Here is a 24,265-nt window from a genome sequence, read left to right on the forward strand (position 1 = left end):
CAAACAGGCAGCCTGTAACAACAGCTGACTGCTGGGGCTGGGAAGGAATCATGGACCTTGGCCCAGAGGCCGGACGTTGTGCTCTAACCAGAAGGAGAGTTCCACTGCCATTTGCTAAGTTCTTAACTTGCCTTTAGACTCCACCCCCACAACAGTCAGCATCTTTCGACAAAACGTCTTTTCTGGCTATTGTGAATTATTCTCATAAATGTTTAGTTTGAATTTTATTTAATAACCAGGCTTTTCAGAACTACTACTTTCCTGTATAAGTAATGAAATTTTTCAATTGGTTAAGAAAGTTACTTTGGTTTCCTAATTCCTCAGAGTGTAAATCCTAAAATTTCAGTTTTCTCATAGATGATAGTTTTATTATGAGTCTTCACCATTTACTGTTTTTATTATTCAACCAGAAAGCTCTCATTGATAGATATCTTTATTCAGTAAGATTTAAAATTCTATTAAATTGTTGACCTGGTCATATGGCTTTGGAAAAGATTGTAATTTAGGGAAGAAGCCACAGTTGACCTAATATTGACTAGTAATTTCTGAGACATATTTGCATAAAGGTGTAGGTTAATATTTTGGCCAACAAGAATATAACCATCAGTTTACGTTTGTCTGTTCAGTCTGCTCATAGGGTTAACATTGAAATTCATTTTTCAACTAACTTTGAAATTTCTTAGGTTTATTTTGCTAATGTCTATTAACATGCGTTCCCACCTTCTTTAAATTCTCACCTTTTAAAATATCTAAATATAAATTAATCAAATTAACATGATTAACTTTACAAGAGTCAAGCTTTTATATAGATGCGTGGTTTTCAGAACAGTAACTTTGAGACTCACTGTTCAGTAAGCATTTTTTTTAATATTGATATATCAGTATCCTGATATACTAAATATGTGTTAATGTTATCACTACTGAATTTGTTAAATGTGACAACTTCTCTTTTGGCTTTCATCATTTATCCATAGGGTTAGTCAAGCTTCCCACATAAATTGGTATTAGTTTGCTTGATTTACAAGAGGAAAATTCAGACAATACAAAACTGTATCGTTTATACCTTTTGGGTACCCATTAGTGGGGTTCAGTTGATTTTCAGAACTCCCTAAGGGAAAGTATATGCCCCAGTGTCCCTCTCATTAGGTGAGTTACCTAGTTCTTACCTGTAATAAACTGTTACTGATTGGTATGTTTGGTGAATTAGCGCCTTCTTGTTTAGAAACAGCATCTGTTTCATGGATGTGCAGAACATTAGGATTCTGGGAGTCAGCCAAGCATCGTGCAGCTCTGCAGGCTGGTCTCTAGGGTTCCCTTGGACACCCCAGGATAGGAGGCGGCCAGCAGCTCTATACCTCTGGTAGGAGCTGGAAGTCAGGGCTGAATTGGCGCCTGCTTGTGAAGAGTTTAACAATTAACCTTCCCTTCCTTGATAACAGAAAGCTGCCTTTCACACCCCTGATAACTTTTCTTCGCAAGGAGTTAGGAAAGTGACAGAATCATCCTAAAAGGTAGTCAGTGAATGACCTTTTCAAACAAAAGAGCACTACGTACAACTTTGAAATTAAGACAGTGTATAAGTTAGATACTTACAAATAACAACTTGGAAACTCGTAGAAACATTCACACTAAAGCAGACATTAGAGGGGAAACCAGACTGAGTTCCTCTTTGTGAGACAGTGTGAGAGGTCCACTTTGAGTCAGAATCCCCAAACAATTTGCAGAATTGTAGTCAGCCAACTTACTGAGAATGTAGGCTATTAGCTAAGGATGTGGCCTCTTAAGCCAGACACCATAGGTTCAAATCCCAGCTTTGTTACTTACCAGCTCTTTGACTTTTTGGCAGGTTTCTTAACCTGCTGTGTGACTTAGTTTCTTCGTCTGTATCTATATCAAGGGTTGTGAAGATTAATATCAGTGGTTGTGAGTTTATACTTGTGAAGGCCTTAGTTCCTCACATAGTATAGGTATTCAGAAAGCACTGACTATTATTAAGTTCACCTCAACACTAGTTGGAGCATACACAGTTCATAAATATTTTCCAGTAGATTTTGATCCATTCTCAGGATCACCCTGGGTATTGATTCCTAGAAATAGAATCTTGGGGACACAGGCTAACACTTGGGAGGAGGGGAGCCACAGCAAGGGTTACTTTACAGCCTTCCTCCAGTCTGTGGCTCCTGTGGGCAGTGGGTGCACGTGGCCTCATGTCCCAGGAAAGTACATTCTGTGTGATGCTAAGATTTTTGTAGGACTTTTGCAATATGGCAACTTGGGTAGAAAGCAGTAAGGAGATATCTTGAGAACATTATGATCAAAGAGACTAGTGAGGGGTCTTCTCGTTAGGAGACTCAACTCCTGAAAACAACCCACACTTTTCTCTTAGCAGTTACACTGATAAGCTTCCAAGTTAGAGATTTACCCAGCCTTTCTTCTGAATTGTTATAAAACCTAAGGCAGCCGTGTTAGATCAGGTCTGAATCACACACACACACACACACACACACAGAGTAAACACATATAATTAACTTTTGCTCTTTTCAAGTTTTTGGAGAAGCTTGAAGTTTAGCAGACTCTTCAGAAAATTCTTCATAATTTTAAATGAGTGATAGTCTCTTGAAGAAAAAAATTCTTGAGTTAGAAGTTCCTTCCATAGTCTGACTCCCTGCACTGCCTGAAAGTTTCTCCTAATCAAGACTTGTACTCTGCCCTGCCACAGCTTCTTGTATGTCACCTGTCTCAGTCAGTCTTCAGAAGCAAGACTGACTTTTTTTCTCTTTGCTATTTTAAGCTACAACTGGCCACCGCAGTCATATTTATGAGACTTCACCTTAAAGCTTTCCACTCTGTACCCAGCCCAGGTGTCTGACGAGCACAGAGGTCATGTCTTGATATCCACCTGTTAAACATAGCGTCCCAGAATTTTTTTTTAACCTGGCTGTTTGAGCCTTTTATTGCCACTTTACTCTTATCTAAACTGAGTCATCTTTAAAAATAGCTTTATAAGTGGAGCTCTACTGGTAGGATAAATATATGTGTATATAAGAATATATATGGGAGAAATACTTATTCAATAGAAATTATGTTTCTATAAATATACACAAACCCAACATACTAACCAATTCAAAAAGTTAGATAAATCCATGGAACCTTTTAAGGACTCATAGAGTGGGAGTGAAAGGTCCAGGCATACCTTTACTGAAGGTACTTTCTCTATCATTCTGCTTTCTCAGGGTCCCCTGTAAATCACTAGACTTTGCATCATATTGGTTTGATGTTACTTTCCCTTGTCTTCTTTCCTTATCACTCACTGTCTTGAGGAATTATGCAATGAAATCCACTAATCCAAAAGAGTTGAAAGGATCCCAGAATTCTTAACACATTCCTAAGAAAATCTAAACACATTCAGTGAGCAAAGTCTATTCAGTATGTATATTAATAGCATTTCCGTAATCTCCAGCCTGAGTAATAATGTTGAAAGATCATCAATTATTTTCTGAATTCTAAGAGTTTCCCAACATTATTTATGTGTTCTAAGTTAACCATAATTGAGGAGTTACATAGGTTAGTACTCTCCTATTAATTTAGAACACAACTCTTCTAAAAGACCCATTGGTCATTACCAAGAACTGATGTTTTTCTGATACTACAGGATGTTGATGAAAATCCCATTTCAAAGAAGTTGATGGTAAATTATTTTTAAACTAAGGCCTGTGACTTTAATAGAGATGAAGAGCATGTAGTTCTGAAGTGAACAGACCAAAGTTGTTTAATCTCAGTTCTAATTTATTCAAACTGGCTGAGTAACATTGGGCAAGACACTTACCTTTTCGGAGGTTTGTAAAATGGAACTAATAATCACTGTGAAGAATTATTTTCCTCCCCTTTACTTGGAGTTTAGGAACTAGGCTTTTTCTTCTAAGAGTCTCTCTATAACACCCATTTTTATTCCTTCTCTCTGTCACCCTGATTTTATGAATCACCCTGTTCTTCATTTAATACAGTGAATATATCTGTTCAGCCACCACATCTGTAGTACTTGGAAGAGCGGAAGGCGGGTTCTCATTAAATACTGGTTGTCTGGATGAACTGGACAGCCCTTATGTGTGGGTACACAGTGGAGAACAAGGAGGAGCCCTGTGGGACTCAGTCTAGGGGAAAAGACGGCAGTTAACAAGGAAGGACAGTAAAGTGTAGGACACGGAAAGAGGAGGCACTCTGACCTCAACCAGGGAGGATGTGGCCTCATCCAGAAAGGAGGCCTCCTTGAAGGACGTGGGACTCAAGTCCTGGACCCCGTGAGATGAGCACTAACCAGTGGCAGTTCCAGCCTCCCTTTCTCACTCACCACCGTCCGCAAATCACATCATTATAGCATCTGAAGACTGACACAGTTTCACTGTAAGATAATCAACTATAGTAAAACTGTTTCCTCATCCGTAAAATGAGAATAAAACAACCTACCCCACCTCCCTTATAAGGCAAGTTTTAGAGCACTTTTAATGCTACTTAAGAGTTAGACACTATTTTAATAGTTAATACCAAGAATGCCTCTTTATAATAAAGATAGCCAAGCACAACCAGATCTAAACAGATAGGTCATACAACAGTTTTGTTTTGTATTTAAAAAAAAAAAAAAAAGTAAATTTGGGGCACTTTAGACTGTGTGGTATTTGTTATAGTGGTACTTACCAAAATAGGATTCTGTGATTTGTTAAAATATAACTTGATTTCTGAAATGCTGTAGCTGTGAGCAGAGAAATTAAAAATTAGATCTTGCACAGTAATTTACAAAAGGGTTCAATTTCCCACTTGTAGTTTTTACCTTAAGGAAGGGATGGTATCCAAAAAGAAGATCAGGAAAAACAAGAGTCAAACAACTTCTTCTTGAGTTTTTCCTCAACTTTGCCAGAGCCTCACCATCCTTCAGATTTCACTCTCCTGTTTCCAGCTAACTTGATAAGGAAATGATTTCTTCCTAGTCCAAATTACACCCTACCTAACAAAAATACATCTTTAATTCCCGTCAGTTTTAAACCCATTATGGTGAGCTGTATCTCACCCAGACTGTTTCCCAGTGTTTTAAGGTGAAGTCAGTTATTTTTTAAGTCATTTTTTAGGTTTAATCAATACTAGATTCATTTTTCTATGAAAGTTCAGAGATGACTCCATCTAAATACAGCATAGCTATTTTTAGTTTATACCTTTTAGAACTGTTGTCATTATTCGTGCTCTATTACTGCAACTGTATTGTTGTTGTTCACACACTAAGTTATGTCCAGTTCTTTGCAACTCCTTTGGATGGCAGCACGCCAGGCTTCCTTCTCCTTCGCTGTCCACTGGAGTTTGCTCAGACTCATGTCCATTGAGTTAGTGATGCTATCTAACCATCTCATCCTCTCCCAGCCTCTTTTCCTCCTGCCCTCAATCTTTCCCAACACGAGGGCCTTTTCTAATGAGTCAGCTCTTCACATCAGGTGGCCAAAGTATTGAAACTTCAACATCAGTCCTTCCAATGAATTTTGAGGGCTGATTTCCTTTAGGATTGACTGGTTTGATCTCCTTGATGTCCAAGGGACTCTCAAGAGTCTTCTCCAGCACCACCATTTGAAAGCATCAATTCTTAGGCACTCAGCCTTCTTTATGGTCCAGCTCACACCTGTACATGACTATTAGAAAAACCGTAACTTTGACTATATGGACCTGCAACTGTGTTGTGTCTTTTTAAGTATTTTTGGTAACTGGTTTTGTGAGCTAACTTAACTATTCCTGTTAACATGGGAAGGTTACACTTAGAATTTTCTATTTTGTTCTGTTTCATTTCCAGGGCCCTAATTCAATCATGATCATCCTCGTCATGCTGTTGAATATCGGGTTGGCCATTCTTTTTGTTCACTTTCTAACTTGATTGGAATTAGGAAAGGTAAGAATAGCCTTAATTTCTATATAAAATCACAGTCTATCACATTCTTTTCCCCTATTCAGATTTACATTTTTTTTTTAACAACCGTGCATTGTCCTTCAATTTAATTTTGGCTGCGCCTGAATGTGATTCAACATAGTTACTTAATGATATCACTGTTTTGACCCTTCGGTGAAGTCATGACAACTAGTGGTGTGAGCCCACGGTCCTCTGCAGTGGTGTCATCAGCCCTTTAAATGGCACACTCCAGGCAGACTCAGACACAGGGAAGGAGGCTTGGAATTAGGATGGGCTCATGAGAGTGAGAGAGAAAGATGGAAAATTCAACCGGAGGACCTTTCCTGTCCCCCTGGGAAGGCGTTGTGGCTGTGGGGTCCTCTGGGAGCTGAAGCAGGCAGCCATGTTGGAGAGCAAAACTTAATAATCATTCTTTCTTAACATCTGCTGAAGCAGCCCCATCCGGCGAAGTTCTTGGCATTGGCTACTCCATCTGTCCTAGCAGAGTGTGACTAAACTGGAGATGTATGGAGCTGCTTTTTTTTTTTTTTCTGATGGAAGTCAACAGCTGCCTTACTATTTTACCATCTGACGTTGCTAGTAGGGAGCTGGGGAAACAAACGACCGCCCTAGGAATGCGGTCGGAGGATTGTGTTGCTGCAGCCATGGTTCCAACATTCACTCCTGTCTCAGTAGAGGAAGTAGGCAGCAGCATCACTCACCAGTCTTATGCCACGACCTGCTGCTTTCTCATCTCCTGGAACGTCCCGGGAGAGAAGGTTTTGTCGGCTTGTGCACGGTTCTGTTCATTTCTGCTGTTTACTTAAATCTGATGTGTGGTCACCTACAGCGTGCGGTCCTGGCCGGAGGAGGCACACGTGTCACATCTCGAGGAAAAGAAAACAACAGAATTCTAGAGAAAATGTGTTTATTTTTATAGCAATACATCATTCTTCATGTCATTTTTAGTCTTCCTAAACCTGTAAAAGGCTATTTAAAATTTAGCAATTTGAAGGCATTATACCTAAGAAATCACTTAAACATTTTTAAAGCTACTGAGATGAATTTATTTATGCACTTCGGAGGTGCTAAATTTTAAATGCTGAAAGACAACAGAATTCTAAGAAGTATAGTCAAAATGTTGCATGGGTTGCAGTAATCAGTGTTTAAAGGATTCAGTTTCATTGCTGACGTACTTTACCAACCAAATAAAATCTTGTCAGTGGCTATGTTAATTCCCATGAAAGTTAAGCAAGATGCTATTAATAACTGCTCTTCTCTTCCCCCCCCACAACTTACAATTTTTCTTTGAATACATTCAGGTAGAGCATAAAGCTTTCTTCAATCAGTGCTTCTCGATTTTATGCCTTTCGTGTTTTTCAAAGTCCTTTTGTAATTTTATTTCACACTTTAAAGGCATAGACAATTTTTAAGTATCTGTCTTTTGCAGTCCTTTGTTACTCTGACATAAACTGATTTTTTTTGCTGTTTTATAATTTATTCTTTATTACTCAGAAGCATGCTTATTTAGAGAAACTATGTGGGCTTTATATAATTATTTAAAAAGAAAATCAGGGGAGGAAAGTTATCCATTCAATCTTGGTAAAACATTGAGGAGAGGGAGCTATTCCTAACTATTTTCATGATCTGCATGGTTTAATCAGATTCTTCTTACCTTATTTGCTACTGTTTCAATGCAGAAGAGAGAAGTCATACGTTAGCACAGATGTGGACTGAATGTCACCTGCAGGGTAGTAACCCAGTGGTGTTTTTTGCAGAAGTACAATATGTTGAAACTCCTGGGTGTGACCAATATGGAATAAAGAAGAAAGCAGAAAGAGAGCAAATGAAAATTACAACTTGTATATTTATTTTTTACATTTTGCTTTGACTTTTAAATCTAGGAAGTGCATTTTTACCCAAGAAACGTTTCAGTTCCTGTGTCGGTCTCCATACTCTCACTGCTCCTTCCTAACCCCATAGCTCTTGATGCTGGGAAAGCTGATTTTTTTTTTTTTAATGAAATAAAATATTTAATCTTAAGTGTTTATCTCAAATGTGTAATGCTTTGGAAATAATGGGTAACAGATAATAAAGGAAATGTTTATAAAGTGAGCATGTTGGTTCCATTTATAAATATATGTATGATTTATAAGCTTTTTTAAAACAAAGCTCAAATTGTTGGTATTTTTCTAAAATGTGCACAGCTGTATTTTACATGAAAGGCTCTTTCTAATGGGTTGTTATACTGTACTCTACATTTTGGACAGCACATGAAGTCTGCCAATGTACTTAATAAAACATGACTTTGTTTATTTAAAGTTTCTTGCTGTGAAAAAGAACTCCCTACCTGCGAGTTCCGTTATTTATAATCCTTGAAACCAAAATGTATAATGTACAGTTTTCACAACTGTATCTGCTCTAATAAAAAAGTTGGTTATTAATAAAGTTGCAGGTGTGTTTCCTTTAAGAGTAAATAACTGTCTTGAGTTATGTGGAATTTTTTGATGGTGATGGTGTTGAAAGAAAGATCTGCTGAAAAATTAGAAATGGCGGGGCGCAGCACAGTGCGCAAAGAATCTGCCTGGCAGACGGTCACAGCGCTGCACCGTTATTTTTTTATGTTTCTCTCACCTTGGGCCTTTCAAGTAATTTTGCAAAATAAGATTCTTGGCTCTGCTCATTGCCTTCATTGTGTATGCACTCAGTCATGTCCAACTCTTCGCAACCCCATGGACTGTAGCCCGCCAGGCTCCTCTGTCCATGGGATTTGCCAGGCAGGAATACTGGAATGGGTTGCCATTTCCTTCTCCAGGGGATCTTCCCGACTCAGGGATTGAACCCATATCTCTTGCACTGGCAGGCCGACTCTATCACCTGAGCCACCAGCCAGAGTCATTAACTGTATTAGTGCCTTATCCCAGGTTTTAAGTCCATTCCTGTTTTCAAGGAAAACGTCAAGTTGAAGTAAATCTCCTTCATGGGCACTTTGCAGTTAGTTTTTGACCATTGTGGGCCAGAGAAATCGATGTTACTCTAGCCCCTGCTGCTTAGGTACAGCAGCTTGAATAAACTTGCTGCAAATAGAACTTGCAGCCTTTGGAGCCATACTGGCTGCTGGCCTCACTGGCTTGATGCATCGGCAAGCAGCATATGAGGAATAATAAAAAGGGCTTCTCTAGAAGAGCTTCCCAGGAAGCTGCCACAGCGCCTTTAAATCCCAAATTGGTCACTCCTATCGCGAGCTAAGTATCAAAGACTCCCACAAACATAACGCACAGAGTTATTGGCTCTAGGTATTAACAGATTTATCAACTCAGATGATTCCTCTCCTAGCAAATCCTCCAGGAACAGAACACAGAACAGACTACTTTGAAGCAGGCAGGAGAAGCACAGGGTGCTAGAACAATTACCGACTCCAGATTCATGTCCAAACCACAGATTTCGGTGGCTGAAGCCAAAAGCTAGGGTGAAGACTGTGTGGTTGGGAAATCTGGAAAATATTCAATGTGCCCTTTTCATGCAGTAACTATTTCAAGAGTCATTAGCAGCTCCCTGGGCTTCTGCTTACACGCACAGCCCCCACCCACCCACCCCGGACGTTGGAAAAACGTGTAGACTCGTGTCTTCAGTATCACAAGCACTGTGGATGTGGCATATCCGCCAGGACAGTGTAACAATTCATCAGGTTATGTTCGATCATCCCAGGTTTACGAATTATCTGTGTCCAACATTTCCTTCTTTCCCCAAATACTGGAGAAGTACTTAGGAGTCTCTCATAGGAGTCTGATATATGGGAGTAGGGACTAACATTCTCTCGATAGGGGTCTGATACGTGGGAGTAAGAGAAAAAATCAAAATGCATAGAATGCAGTGAATACTGATTAACACAATAATATGAATGAAATTTTGGCTGTGATTGTGACTGATTGTGGATTCTTCACTAATCCGTGCTCCCTATAAAATGCGCAGAATCTTAGCACTGTCCTCACAGGGTGGATCTGAGGAGGAAATGAATTTATTTACATTAAGTGCTTAGGATAGTATCGTGGAATAGAGAAACTGCTTTGGCCATGTTCAGTTCAGTTCAGTTCAGTCGCTCAGTCGTGTCCAACTCTGTTAGCTTTTACTAATTGGAGGAACTGGGAAAGAATTTAATTCGTGTGTCTCAAATTTTAAAAATACAGTAAGATCCCACTAAAGGCCTCTTTATAAAGGTTAATCATGCCATAGGTCATAGGATGTTCTTCAGTGGTAATCATTGAGTCTCTCTCTCTCTCAAAATCAAAGACTATACTTACAGACCTCCTTCTCTACCCTGAAATGTGATTTTTTGTAGAGAACGTGACATTTGCTTTACAAAGAACTTCCTTATCTCATTAGAGTCTTTTAAGGCCCCTGTGAAAGACTTCCTGTAGGTAGACTTGCCTAAGGTTATGTAGCTGAAAAGTTGTAAATATTTGTAACAGAGTCCCAGGTATGACTCTGCATACTATGCTTTTTCATTTCAGTATATTGACTAGCATTATTCCACACTGTCGTACTTAGCAGCCATGAAAAGGCAGACAATATGATGAATTTCAAGGTAACAGTGTGGGTTCCATGAGCCTATTTCCATATGTTCCTGAGTCCTTCTCAGTTTATGTAACTATAGAAGCCTATCAGAAGTTCTGAATAATGTACTTAAAATCCTAAATGTTAAATGTATTTAAAAGTCACATAACTTTTAGTATGTATATATATATATATATATTTTTGACCATTAAAAATACTAAATGTTATTTATTTATTTATACCATATTCTTGAATTGGGAGAATCAATATTGTGAAAAGACTCCACACTACCCAAAGCAGTCTACAGATTCAATGCAATTCCTATCAAATTACCAATGGCATCCTTCATAAGAATTAGAACAAAAATTTTACCATTTGCATGGAAACACAAAAAACCCCAAATAGCCAAAAGGATCTTGAGAAAGAAAAACTGAGCTGGAGGAAATCGGGCACCCCAACTTCAAACTATACTACAAAGCTACAGTAATCAAGACAGTGTAACTAGCACAAAAACAGAAATATAGATCAATGGTACAGGATGGAAAGCCCAGAGATAAGCCCACGGCACCTATGACAAAGGAGGCAAGAATATACAATGGACAAAAGACAGCCTCTTCAATAAGTGGTGCTGGGGAAGCTGGAGAGCTACATGTAAAAGGATGAAATTAGAACACTACCTAACACTATACACAAAATAAACTCAAAATGGATTAAAGACCTAAATGTAAGACTGGACACTATAAAACTCTTAGAGGAAAACATAGGAAAAACACTCTGACATAAACCACAGCAAGATCTTTTTCAACTCACCTCCTAGAGTGATGAAAATAAAAACAAAAATAAATGGGATCTTATTAAAAAAGATTTTTCCACAGCAAAGGAAACCATAAACAAGATGAAAAAAACAACCTTCAGAATGGGAGAAAATATTTGCAAACAAAGCAATGGAGAAAGAATTAATCTCCAAAATATATATAAACAGCTCATGCAGGTCAATATCAAAAAAACAACCCACTCAAAAAACAACAGGTGGAAGACCTAAATAGATATCTCTCCAAAGAAGACATACAAATGGCCAAGAGGCACATGAAAAGATGCTCAATATCCCTAATTATTAGAAAAATGCAAATCAAAACTACGAGGTGTCACCTCTTCCCAGTCAGAATGACGATCATCAAAAAATCTACAAACAAATGCTGGAGAGGGGTGTGGAGAAAAGGGAGCCCTCATGCACTGTTGGTGGGAATGTAAATTGATACGGTGGAAATATAAATTGATACGGTGGAAATATAAATTGATACTGTGGAAAACAGTATGGGGGTTCCTTAAAAAAACTAAAAATAGAACTACGACATAACCCAGCAATCCCATATATACCCTGAGAAAACCATGATTCAAAAGGACACGTATACCTCACGGTTCATTTGTAGCCAGACTTAAAACAGCCAGGATATGGAAACAGCCTAAATGTTCAACAACAGATGAATTGATAAAGAAGATGTGGGTGGGTGATGGAATATTACTCAACCATAAAAAGGAATGAAATAAGGTCATTTATAGAGATGTGGATAGACCTAGAGTCTGTCATACAAAATTAAGTAAGAAAGAGAAACAAATATATTAATGCATGTATGTGGAATCTAGAAAATGTTGCACCTGTTTCCAGGGCAGGAATAGAGACACAGATACAGAGAATGGATTTGTGGACACAGATCGGGTAAGGAGAGGATGGTACAAATTTAGAGATTGGGATTGACTACCACGTGTAAAATATAGCTAGTGCAGGGAGCTCAGCTCAGTGCTATGTGATGATCCAGAGGGCTGAGATTGGGGGTTGAGGGAGAGGTCTTAAGAGGGAGGGGATTTATGTATCTATACAGTTGATTCACTTCACTGTACAGCAGAAACTAATACAACATTGTAAAGCAACTATACTTCCAATTTTTTAAAAAAAGTTCTGGAAATTGTACTTAAAATCCTAAATGTTAAATGTATGTAAAAGTTTCATAACTTTTAGTGAGGTATTTACATATTTATTTTTGAATCTTAAAAAATACTAAATTATAAATGTTTAGCTCTTAAATGCAAAGTTGCTTGGTATTTTGGAGTAAGAGGCACATTATAAATGAAGTTGGTGTGGGTGTTTGTTTGAACCTGATCTCTAGGATTAACCCAGAAATCGCAAATAGAAGCCTAAAAGATTTAGATATAAATCATCACGTTTTTTTGACACTTGATCTCAGTATCCCATAAAATTGCCTTTCTATTCTCTTGAATCCCAAGTCACATTTAGGTCAACTATTAGTAGAATTAACACAAAAAGTGAGGGGCTGAGATTTGGTCAGCCAGTAATTGATAAAGCTGTTCACTTACTGTGGTGAAGCGTGAGAAGAATTTGAGAGAAGGCAGAGATGAATTCAGTGGACGATAACTACAGTGGTGATGTATTGGGTTGGCCAAAAAGATCATTCAGGTTTTTCCATTATATAGCATACAGAATAAAAAACCCAAGTGAATTTTTTGGCCAACCCAATACAAGGCTTTTCTTACCCCAAGCAAATTCATTCATGAAATATCAAGAACAATACTGAAGATTCAATGGAACTCATGATGTTATCTGGTTACAGAAAAGCAATGAAGGGCTTTAGTTCAGTCCTGCCAAGTATCATGACCCTAGTGCTGGAAAAGTGGAAAATTAGAAGCAAAGGTGAGAAGAAGCCAAAAGTTTAGTTTTCTCATGTTCTGTTGTTCAGTTGTGTCTGACTCTTTGCAACCCCATGGACTGAAGCACCCCCACGCTTCCCTGTCTTTCACCATCTACCAGAGCTTGCTCAGATTCATGTCCATTGATTCGGTGATGCTATCCAACCATCTCATCTTCTGTCTTATGTTCTAGGCACATCTTAACACTCGCTTCTGACCACTGGAACAAATGCCTAGAGATCAGGTAGCTGCTTATGAGGTGATGAAAGCCAAGATGTTCAAACAGCATCATTGTGGAGCTAACAGATGGTTAGCCCCATTACCTGAGAACTAGATGTGACACTTGAAAAGCAGTTTTACATCAGATAATTGGGCCAAATATAAGTTAGCATAGTTTAACTAAGATCCCACATGCTGCCCAGTGAGGCCTTAAAAAAAAATTCTTTGGGAATTCCCTGGTGGTCCAGTGGTTGAGAATCCACTGAAGGGAATGCAGGTTTGATCCCTGGTCAGGGAACTGGACTCCTACAGGCCTCAGGGTAACTGACCCACAACTATAGAGCCCGCATGCTCCGGAACCCACACACCACAGCTACAGAGAAGCCTGCCACAGTGAAGATCCTGCGTGCCGCAACTAAGGCCAACACAGTCAAAATTAAACAATTTTTTAAAAGTTAGGAGAGCTTCAGTTCAGTTCAGTTCAGTTGTTTCCGACTCTTTGTGACCCCATGAATCACAGCACTCCAGGCCTCCCTGTCCATCACCAACTCCCGGAGTACACTCAAACTCATGTCCATCGAGTCGGTGATGCCATACAGCCATCTCATCCTCTGTCGTCCCCTTCTCCTCCCCACACAATCCTTCCTAGCATCAGAATCTTTTCCAGTGAGTCAACTCATCACATGAGGTGGCCAAAGTATTGGAGTTTCAGCTTTAGCATCAGTCCTTCCAGTGAACACCCAGGATTGATCTCCTTTAGAATGGACTGGTTGGATCTCCTTTCAGTCCGAGGGACTCTCAAGAGTCTTCTCCAGCACCACAGTTCAAAAGCATCAATTCTTCGGCACTCAGCTTTCTTCACAGTCCAACTCTCACATCCATACATGACCACTGGAAAAACCATAGCCTTGACTAGACGGACCTTGGTTGGCAAAGTAATGTCTGCTTTTTAATATGCTATCTAGGTTGCGCATAACTTTCCTTCCAAGGAGTAAGCGTCTTTTAATTTCATGGCTGCAATCAACATCTGCAGTGATTTTGGAGCCCCCAAAAATGAAGTCTGACACTGTTTCCACTGTTTTCCCATCTATTTCCCATGAAGTGATGGGACCAGATGCCATGATCTTAGTTTTCTGGATGTTGAGCTTTAAGCCAACGTTTTCACTCTCCTCTTTCACTTTCATCAAGAGGCTTTTGGTACCTCTTCACTTTCTGCCATAAGGGTGGTGTCATCTGCATATCTGAGGTTATTGATATTTCTCCTGGCAATCTTGATTCCAGCTTGCACTTCTTCTAGCCCAGCATTCCTCATGATGTACCCTGCATATAAATTAAATAAGCAGGGTGACAATATACAGCCTTGACGTACTCCTTTTCCTATTTGGAACCAGTCTGTTGTTCCATATCCAGTTCTAACTGTTGCTTCCTGACCTGCATACAGATTTCTCAGGAGGCAGGTCAGGTGGTCTGGTATTCCCATCTCTTTCAGAATTTTCCAGTTTATTGTGATCCACACAGTCAAAGGCTTTGGAGAGCTTCAGTTCAGTTCAGTTCAGTCGCTCAGTCGTGTCCTACTCTCCGCGACCCCATGAATCACAGCACGCCAGGCCTCCCTGTCCATCACCAACTCCCAGAGTTCACTCAAACTCATGTCCACAGAGTCGGTGATGCCATCCAGCCCTCTCATTCTCTGTCATCCCCTTCTCCTCCCGCCCCCAACCTTTCCCAGCATCAGAGTCTTTTCCAGTGAGTCAACTCGTCACATGAGGTGGCCAAAGTATTGGAGTTTCAGCTTTAGCATCAGTCCTTCCAATGAACACCCAGGATTGATCTCCTTTAGAATGGACTGGTTGGATCTCCTTGCAGTACAAGGGACTCTCAAGAGTCTTCTCCAACACCACAGTTCAAAAGCTTAGACACCTACATTCCACACATTATTCAAAAGGAAAAACACACGTATCACACTTCCGTCTATCATCACTCATAGATCTACTGACACCAAACAAGAATTCGGGAAATAATCTCAACACAGGAAAGCACCAAAGAATTGCTCTTCAAATAAAAGTTTTGGTGGTGTTTTGTTTTAGTTGCTCAGTTGTGTCCAGCTCTTTGTGGCACTGTGGACTATAGTTCACAGGTTCCTCTGTCCATAGGATCCTCCAGGCAAGAATACTGGAGTAGGTTGTCATTCCCTTCTCCAGGGGACTCTTCCTGACCCAGGTGTTAACTACACCAAATTGGTTTTTTTCAGGATACAAGTAATATGAGGAATTCAGATTCATGTCAATGTATGGCAAAACCAACCAATATAATATTGTAAAATAATTAGCCTCCAATAAAAATTTAAAAAACAATAAAGAAAAAAAACAAGTAATATGAGGAATTCATAATTTTTTTATTTCTCAGTATGCACTATGAACATTTCCCAATATTTCCTTACTTTTACAATTTGACTTTCTTCCATTGAAAGTGAAAGTGTTAGTCATTCAGTCATGTCCAACTCTGCGACCCCATGGACCACATTCTACCAAGCTCTTCTGTCCATGGGATTCTCCAGGCAAGAATACTACTGGAGTGGGTAGCCATTCCCTTCTCCAGGGAATCTTCCTGACCCAGGGATCGAACCAGGTCTTCTGCTTTGCAGGCAGATTCTTTACCATCTGAGCCACCACGGCTTTGAATATTTCTAAGATCATTCCATTTTTTCCCCTAATAATCATGTCCATTTTTTTCCTTCACAAAAGGGGTAGTACTAACCAGAAAAGATCTTAGCAGACGGTATTTTTAAGTCTTCATTGCTTCACTCAAACTAGTAATCCATATTTGTGTTGACTTCCAAAGACTACCTCAATAAATCATAAAGGAAACACTCAAAACTATTAATATTTGCTCTTCTACTCTAAGCTCTCAGGAGTTTTCCTGCTGCCGATGCGTTCAGGACACTGCCCAGTGCCTTGTGCCCTGGGAAATCCCAGCTCTCCTTTTCACCTCATCGCAGCAGGGTTTCCTATCTGTCTCCCCATACCAGGGCCAAGCTTAGACACACACAGTGCACCAGTGCGGTGTGACAAACAGGTCAGCTTAACAGGATTTGAAGTCAGAAGGAGAAACTTATGAAGGCTTTACATCAGGCCCACCATTTTCTCAGGTGTGGTTTTATGAAATCAGCCACACACTTCCTTTTGAGTCATCCCTATATTCTTTGGCTATGCCAGCACCAAATATCATATGTCCATTTGGGACCCTCAAGGACAGTTTTGGTGTCCGTAAAATGGGAACAATAAAATCTGCCTCATAGTGTTTTTCTACAAATCAAAGTAGGTGATTTCAGTCAGCTCCCTAGCACCTACTAGACTTAGTGTATGGTAGGTAATATTAATAGTCTCACCTTTGTTAGCAATTTGCACTTAATCCATCGATAAACTTCTTAGCCCAAGATGGAGCCCCTCCTGCCAGGAATACCAACTCAGGAAACCAAAACCAGATACTTTCTGGTCCCTGCAAATGCTCCATTTGACTAGAAATCCAATATATACTCATCCCAGGACTTCCTTGGTGACTCAGTGGATAAGAATCTGCCTGCCAATGCAGGGGACACAGGTTTGATCCCTAGTTTGGGAAGATTCCACATGCCACAGAGCAACTAAGCCCATGTGCCACAACTATTGAGCCTGTGCTCTAGAGCCCAGGAGCCACACTACTGAGCCCTTGTGCCATAACTACTGAAGCCCACTCTGCAGTGAGAAGCCTGCACATTGCAACTAGAGAAGAGCCTCCATTCCCTGCAACTAGAGAAAAGCCTACACATCAGCAAAGACCCAGCACAGCAAAAGATAATAAATTAAAAATAAATATACACATTCAGTCCACCAACCATCAAGCCAACCTGGGTCTTCTCACCCCCAAACAAGGGTGACTCTGGCCCCAGCCAATTAGATATTTTCTATTTTTCTGTTCCTTGTTTTTTATTCTTTATCTGACAAAAGATTCCTCCCTTCTGTCCCATTTTGCAATTCTCTAAAAAGGAAACTATCTACTTCTTCAAGTGTAAAATGAAGTTTGTTTCCATCCCTTAAATTGTTTTATTCTTAATGATCATTGATGTTTAATTGTGTTGAAATTCTTTGATCCTTAAGTATCAGGTCCTGCTCTAAGGAATGTATTTCGCATATAGAATCAGTTGTACTTTACACAATTAAATGAGTTTCTTCCCAAAAGCAAAAGGCACTCAAAAATCAAAGCTCCTAATGACCATCAGATGGTACAGTGATGAGTACTGACTCATTTCTCATAAGAAGTTTAGGAATATTTAATAACACGAAACACTCATTATATACAGTAGGTGCAATTATTCATTAATGTCTGCTATTGTATAATAAAAAGGTACAATTAAGATGTATGAGAAAGAAGCTTGAAAAAGGCTGGCCACAACGATTACACTCTTGGTTGTAGGAGTGAGCTTCCTGGTGCATGTAGAGTATCAAGATTTTCACTGATACCCAGAAGTATGTTAATGTGCCTATTATGTTTAATCATTGTGGTTATGAACACAGGCAAATGGCTGTGCCTTTAAATTAAAATATATTTAATCAGAAATAATAGCATGGCAAAATACCATGTCGCATCTCCCAGAGCTGAGTAGTTCGTGTAGCAACCATTAGTTTACAAGTTCTGTCATTAATATTTATATGAAAAAGAATAGAAAAGAGGGCAAGAAGTTATCTGTTCCAGTTAAGTGATCATCCAAGTCCAGAGAGTTTATCTCAAATCCTGCATTAAGCTAAACCTGGATGCTTTCCTCCAAAGGGTAACAGGAAACAGCGCTCCTGCTTGTAACATTTTATTCACTATTTTAAAGATAATCTGACATTAGATGAAAGTCATCTTCTGGGACTTTAAATAGCTTTTATATTATTAAAACACACTATTTTTTCCCTTTCCCCAAATCTCATACTATAATGACCATGGCAGGCAGGAGACTTTCAGTGGTTCTCCAATTTTAACGAGCGTTAGTCAAACACTGCTGAGCCCACAACAGTTTCTGGTGGAGTAGGGCCAGGATTTTGCATGTCTAACAAGTGATAGGATGTTGCTGGCCAGGGGACTATACTTTGAGAACAACTGCTGTATGGAATCAAGCAGAACACAAGTATCAAGCACCAACCACCGCCAAAGCCCTTTGCTTGACTGTGTGTATGGTGTCCTCAAGAGAAGAAAGGAGTAAAAAAGGATACTTGCATATTTAACGTGTAACGCAATCATGTTTCTCATGCTCAGTCACTCAGTCATTTCCGACTCTTTGAGACCCTATGGCTCCTCTGTCCATGGGATTCTCCAAGCAAGAATACTGGAGTGGGTTGCCATCCCTTTCTCCAAGGGATCGTCCTGATCCAGGGATCGAACCCACATCTCCTACACTGGCAGGTGGATTCTTTACCACTAAGCCACCTGCGAAGCCCCAGCAATCATGTTATTTGATCCTTAAACTACCTCTACAACCTACAAAGCACTCTCCACATTTTGCACATAAGAAAACCAAGGTCCAGAGGGTTGAAGAGAATTGTTTAACAAAACACAGCTGATAAAGAGCAGAGCCAAGACTCCCACCCAAGTGCCTCTGACTACAAATCCTGGACATTCCTTCCCCTACATGTCAGGAGCGTTGCCCTCTGGCCATCAAGAACTGAGAGCACCAACACAGTCCTTCATCAGGCAAGAAGACCACAGGATGGTTGAGTCCTCAGGGTTAACTGGGATGAAACACTGACTTCTGATGTTGAAGGCAGTGCACTTTCTAATACATGAATGAGAGCATTCTAAAAACCCATACAGTACTTTTTCTATAGATATTTCTCGCAAACCAGATATAAAATTGGACCTCATTTTCTAAGACTTGCACACTCAAAAACTTGCATTTTGTCAGACAGCGCTCACATTTGCAAGCCTGCACATAACTCCCTCTGCCTATCTGTGTAGACCTTCTCCCCTCGTTTTGACAGAAGCAGAAGCTGTGCAGTTAAAGATGACAGTGTCTGCACAAACAGATTCAATCGTGTCCAGCTGACCTTCTTCAGCAGCCACCAGGCTGGAAGAGGAAACCTAGTTATATACTGGCAGGAAGAGGCGAGGGGGATGGTTAGGAAAACATCCTGATCCTAATTTTTGTCAGGAGATGAGTGTAGGACTTACAAAATCCATCCTACAATCAGCATCAGACAAGTAAGTCCCCGATCTGTCACAGAGTTTATTTTCAACATTAAAATTTCTCACAAATGGTAAAAATAGATAATACATAGAAAATACACATCGTCAATAAACATAAAAACGTGCTCAACCTGACTGACAACCAGGGAAATACAAATTAAAATTAGATTTTTTAAAACCCAGTGCCTGCCACATTGATTACATTCTTAGCTGAAATGGAAAAAGGGATTGATTTGCAGGCAGTTCTGGATCTCAAATCTAGATCTTCTTTACGTTCCAGTTCTGGGAAGCCTTCCCAGGCTCCAAGACTGTCCCTTCTCAGTGTCTCCAGACCACCTTGCTTGATTCTTAGCACTTCACTGCCTAAATCATCTGATTTTCAAATCTGTCTCCACTACAAGGGTATTTGTCCCATGCCTCTACCCCAATGATGCCTGGTATACACGTATGTTCAGTAAGATTAATGAGTGAATTAATAAAACTGAAATAACCTTGCCCACTTGGGCAAATCACTTACTAATATAAGGTAACCATCTTCTACAACTTGCCATGAGGATATGACCTCCCCCAATTTTTTTTTGTCTTACTTTTTTTTGTGTTAATATTACTATGCTAAATTAGGGGTGTGAACATTTTGTGAAAGAGTAAGAAGTCTTCAATAGTTTCAGAAGCTTAGATAGCAGTCATTTTCATTTGGCAAAAATCAGGGCTGAGTGCCTTTGTAAAAATTGCCACACAATTTGATGATGGATCCAAGAAAGCCAATAGATCATCTATCTTGGTTAAGAAAACGATTTCTAATCAACAGGTATGAAGTTTCAGTAAAACAAGACCTTCTAGGTACCGATGAAGCTATTGGCAGGGCAGCAGTGGAGATGCAGACATTCAGAATAGACTGCTTAAGAATGGATGCAGGAGAGGAAGCAAAGGGCGGGACAAATGGAGAGCAGCATGGAAACATACACACTACCGTACATAAAATGGATAGCTAGTGGAAATTTGCTGGGTGACTCAGGGGACTCAAACCACGACTCTGACAATCTAGAGGGGTGGAGTAGAGTGGGAAGTGGGAGGGAGGTTCGAGAGGGAGGGCACATATGAAATGTATACCTGTGGCTGATGAATGTTGATGTATGGCAGAAACCAAGACAATATTGTAAAGCAATTATCCTTCCATTAAAAATAAATTATTCTTTTAAAAAATACAATACTATCGCACACACAAACAAGATGTTCTAGACAATCTGCTGTACAACATTTTGCCTGGAGATAACAATACTCTGTTTTACACTTAAAATCTATTAAGAGGGAAGATCTTAAGTGGTCTTACCACAACAAAACAATTTGTATCTTAACATATTGAATGTTTTCCAGACATTTAGGATAAGTGATGGCAGAATGAATGCTAGGAGCTCCTTAGAAGAGAAGAGTTCCTGATTCCTTATATACCTTAGAGTGGCAACTGTGGAGGTGAAGAGAACTGGACAGATCAGAGTAACACCGAGGAGACAGAATTAACTAGAAGTGGTGTTTGATTGGGTGTGGAGGGTAAGGGAAAAGTTGGATTCAGGAATAACCCCAATATACACCAGTGTCCAAACTCATCAAATTATGTACCTTAAGTATGTGAATTAAAAAACATTAAAATGATATAAAACTGAGAAAAAATAGTGGTATAGTAGGATAGAAATGGACAAAGTGGAATTATGTTCTTAATAAATATTCCCTTAGCAAATTTCTACCAAAAAAAACAAACAAGAATGACACCCAGGTTTCATGATTGAGCAACGGGGTACTTGTTAGGGGCCTTAACTAAAACAGAGAAGGTGGGAGGAGGAACAGATGTACACAGGTGAAGTGAAGACACTGAATTTGGTTTGAGACCTGAGGTGTTGGTAAGATGGGCCCAATGGAGAGGATGGTATTGGGAATACAGGTCCAAAGTGCAAGAGAGCACTTTGTAATCAAGTTACACAGTGAGTGTAAAGAGAAGATACCCACTGATACGCAACTATTTGCTCTTCTCTTTACAGATTATTCAGGGCCTCCCTGGTGGCTCAGACGGTAAACAATCTGCCCACTATGCAAGAGATGCAGGTTTGATTCCTGGGTCAGAAGATCCCCTGGAGAAGGGAATGACTACCCACTCCAGTATTCTTGCCTGGAGAATTTCATGGACAGAAGAGCCTGGTGGATTACAGTCCATGGGATCACAAGGAGTTGCACACGACTGAGTGACTAACACACATACACTTACAAATTATTCTACCTATCCCTCAACAAAACTACATTGAGATTTTTTATTACAGCAAAATATGTATATAAATTTACCATTTTAGCCATTTTTAAGTATACAATTTAGTAGCATTAAGTACATTCACACAGTACATCTATCCCCACTATCCATCTTCAGAATTTTTGAGATATGTGAAATTTTCCTTTCTTCAAAAAAATAGCTATTTTGTCATTTCACCAATTGGTTTTTTTTTTATACAGAGGTGTGTGAAATTACTCTAATACCTTGTTTTATCACTGAGTCTGAGGTCCCTGAATAGCACATCAAATGCACAATTTCTAAATTCATTTTATAACAAGGAACTTGATAAACTACTGTCACTATCTCTGAATGCTTGTCTTCCGTGAAGGGTCAAGAAAGGTTTTCTTTACAAGGAGGAGCCTAGGCTTTGCCATCAGGCCTGAAGGCAGTAAAGGGCAGCTGCTAACCACTACTGCACAAGCCCCTTCCTGCACGAGGTGGAATCGGCTTCTTTGTCCTTCGTGTTGTTCCAGCTTCCTGTGCAACTGAGCCCGCTGCTGCACTCAGATAAATTTAAAAAGCAACAACAGAGTCTAATATTGAGGTCCACCAGTCATTTTTAGTCATTACCTAGAGAGATCTACTATTTATTGAAATTTGTTTTAAAAAATGAAAAGAAAGGGAATTAAAGCTTCTGTAGGCCCTAGGAAACCAAAAAGGCAAAAATTATCTTTCATTTCTCTCATGCCCTAGAAAACAGGGAGACTACCTACTTAACCATGATACTATCTACGGATCTACATTTAAATGATAGCTCACTGGATAAACCAGAATTTTTAGTTGCCAAAAATCTTATTCCAAAATCTCAGCTGCTTAAAAATCTCCCCACTAGTGTAGGGAGTGAATATCAGGCAATCTTGCTCCTCTTTGTCAAATTTTTGCTTTTCTGGTCTTTTTTTAATCCTTGGAGGTGACCATGTGATCTAATTCTGGCCAATGAAACTCTGCTGAATTTTCTGGAAAATGCTTGCTTCCCTGACTTAAAAAAAAAAAAAGATACAAAGCACAGAACCCAGTGGTGCTACAACATGCCCTTTTGTTCAGTCTTGAATGTAAGATGTGATGCTTTATGCTATGACAACCATATTATAAACATGAAGCAACAAGTTTAAGAACAAAAACCCAACAATTTCTTGGATCTGTAATAATATGGTTGAACTTTCTAGTTAAGTAAACAATAAGTTTTCATTATTATTTAATTCCCATTAAAAAATCTCAGTTACTATTAAATGGTAACAAAAAATAATTTCAACCCGACATATATGAAAAGATAAAGTTGACGAAGCTTTAGCTAGACTCACCAAGAAAGAGGACTTAAAATCAGAAATGAAAGAAGAGATTGGATGATACCACAGAAATACAAAGGATGAAATTTATGTGCCAACTATGAAATCACACACCAACAAATTTGACACCCTAGAAGAAATGGATAAATTCCTAGAAAATACAACCTACCAAGACTGAATCATGTACAGTTCAAAAATTTGATTACACTGATTATTAGTAATGAGATTGAATCTGTAATGAAAAACTTTTCAACAAACAAAAATCCAGGAACAGACAGCTTCACAAGGGAATTCTATCACACATTCAGAGAAAGATTAATATCAATCTTTCTCAAAGTTTTCCAAAGAATAGAGGAGTGAAGAGTGGGCAAAATGAGGGAAGGGGGTCAAAAAGCACAAATTTCCAGTTATGAAGTAAATAAGTCATGGGGACTATTATGTACAACATGGTGACTATAGTTAAGAATACTGTCTCATATATTTGAAAGTCGTGAGGAGTAAATCTTAACCACCATCAGTTCAGTTCAGTTCAGTTCAGTCGCTCAGTCGTGTCCGACTCTCCGCGACCCCATAAATTACAGCACGCCAGGCCTCCCTGTCCATCACCAACTCCCGGAGTACACTCAAACTCATGTCCACAGAGTCGGTGATGCTGATCCAACAATTCTACTTCTAGGTATTTATTCAAAGAAAACAAAAACACTAATTCAAGAAGATATATGTATCCTTAAGTTAAGCACCGGAGAAGGCAATGGCAAGCCACTCCAGTACTCTTGCCTGGAAAATCCCATGGACGGAGAAGCCTGGTAGGCTGCAGTCCAAGGGGTCGCTACGAGTCAGACATGACTGAGCGACTTCACTTTCACTTTTCACTTTCACACACTGGAGAAGGAAATGGCAACCCACTCCAGTGTTCTTGCCTGGAGAATCGCAGGGACAGGGCAGCCTGGTGGGCTGCCGTCTATGAGGTCACACAGAGTTGGACACGACTGAAGTGACTTAGCAGCAGCAGCAGCAAGTTAAGCACAGCATTGTTTACAATAGCCAAGACATGGAAATTGT

General features: G+C 39.5%; 1 protein-coding gene across 5 annotated transcripts in view; it reads left to right on the forward strand.

Annotated features, from left to right (window-relative positions):
* JPH1 (junctophilin 1) overlaps window positions 1-22,486 on the forward strand; it is a 104,179-nt gene extending 81,693 nt beyond the window's left edge. Inside the window, exons 5-6 of one of the 5 annotated variants that reach the window (XM_055432482.2) lie at window positions 5,828-5,923; window positions 21,634-22,486. In XM_055432482.2, coding sequence (XP_055288457.2) covers window positions 5,828-5,908 — 81 coding nt within the window. In that variant the 3' untranslated portion in view covers window positions 5,909-5,923; window positions 21,634-22,486. Of the gene's footprint in view, window positions 1-5,827; window positions 8,368-21,633 lie in introns of those variants that run through there. The other 4 variants (XM_055432480.2, XM_055432479.2, XM_055432481.2 and 1 more) reach the window with 4 other exon arrangements.
* The last annotated feature ends 1,779 nt before the right edge of the window (window positions 22,487-24,265 follow it).

This window comes from Moschus berezovskii, chromosome 16 (genome assembly GCF_049115385.1).
Source record: "Moschus berezovskii isolate FMDL1 chromosome 16, NW_MosBer_1.0, whole genome shotgun sequence".
Classification (NCBI taxonomy): domain Eukaryota; kingdom Metazoa; phylum Chordata; class Mammalia; order Artiodactyla; family Moschidae; genus Moschus; species Moschus berezovskii.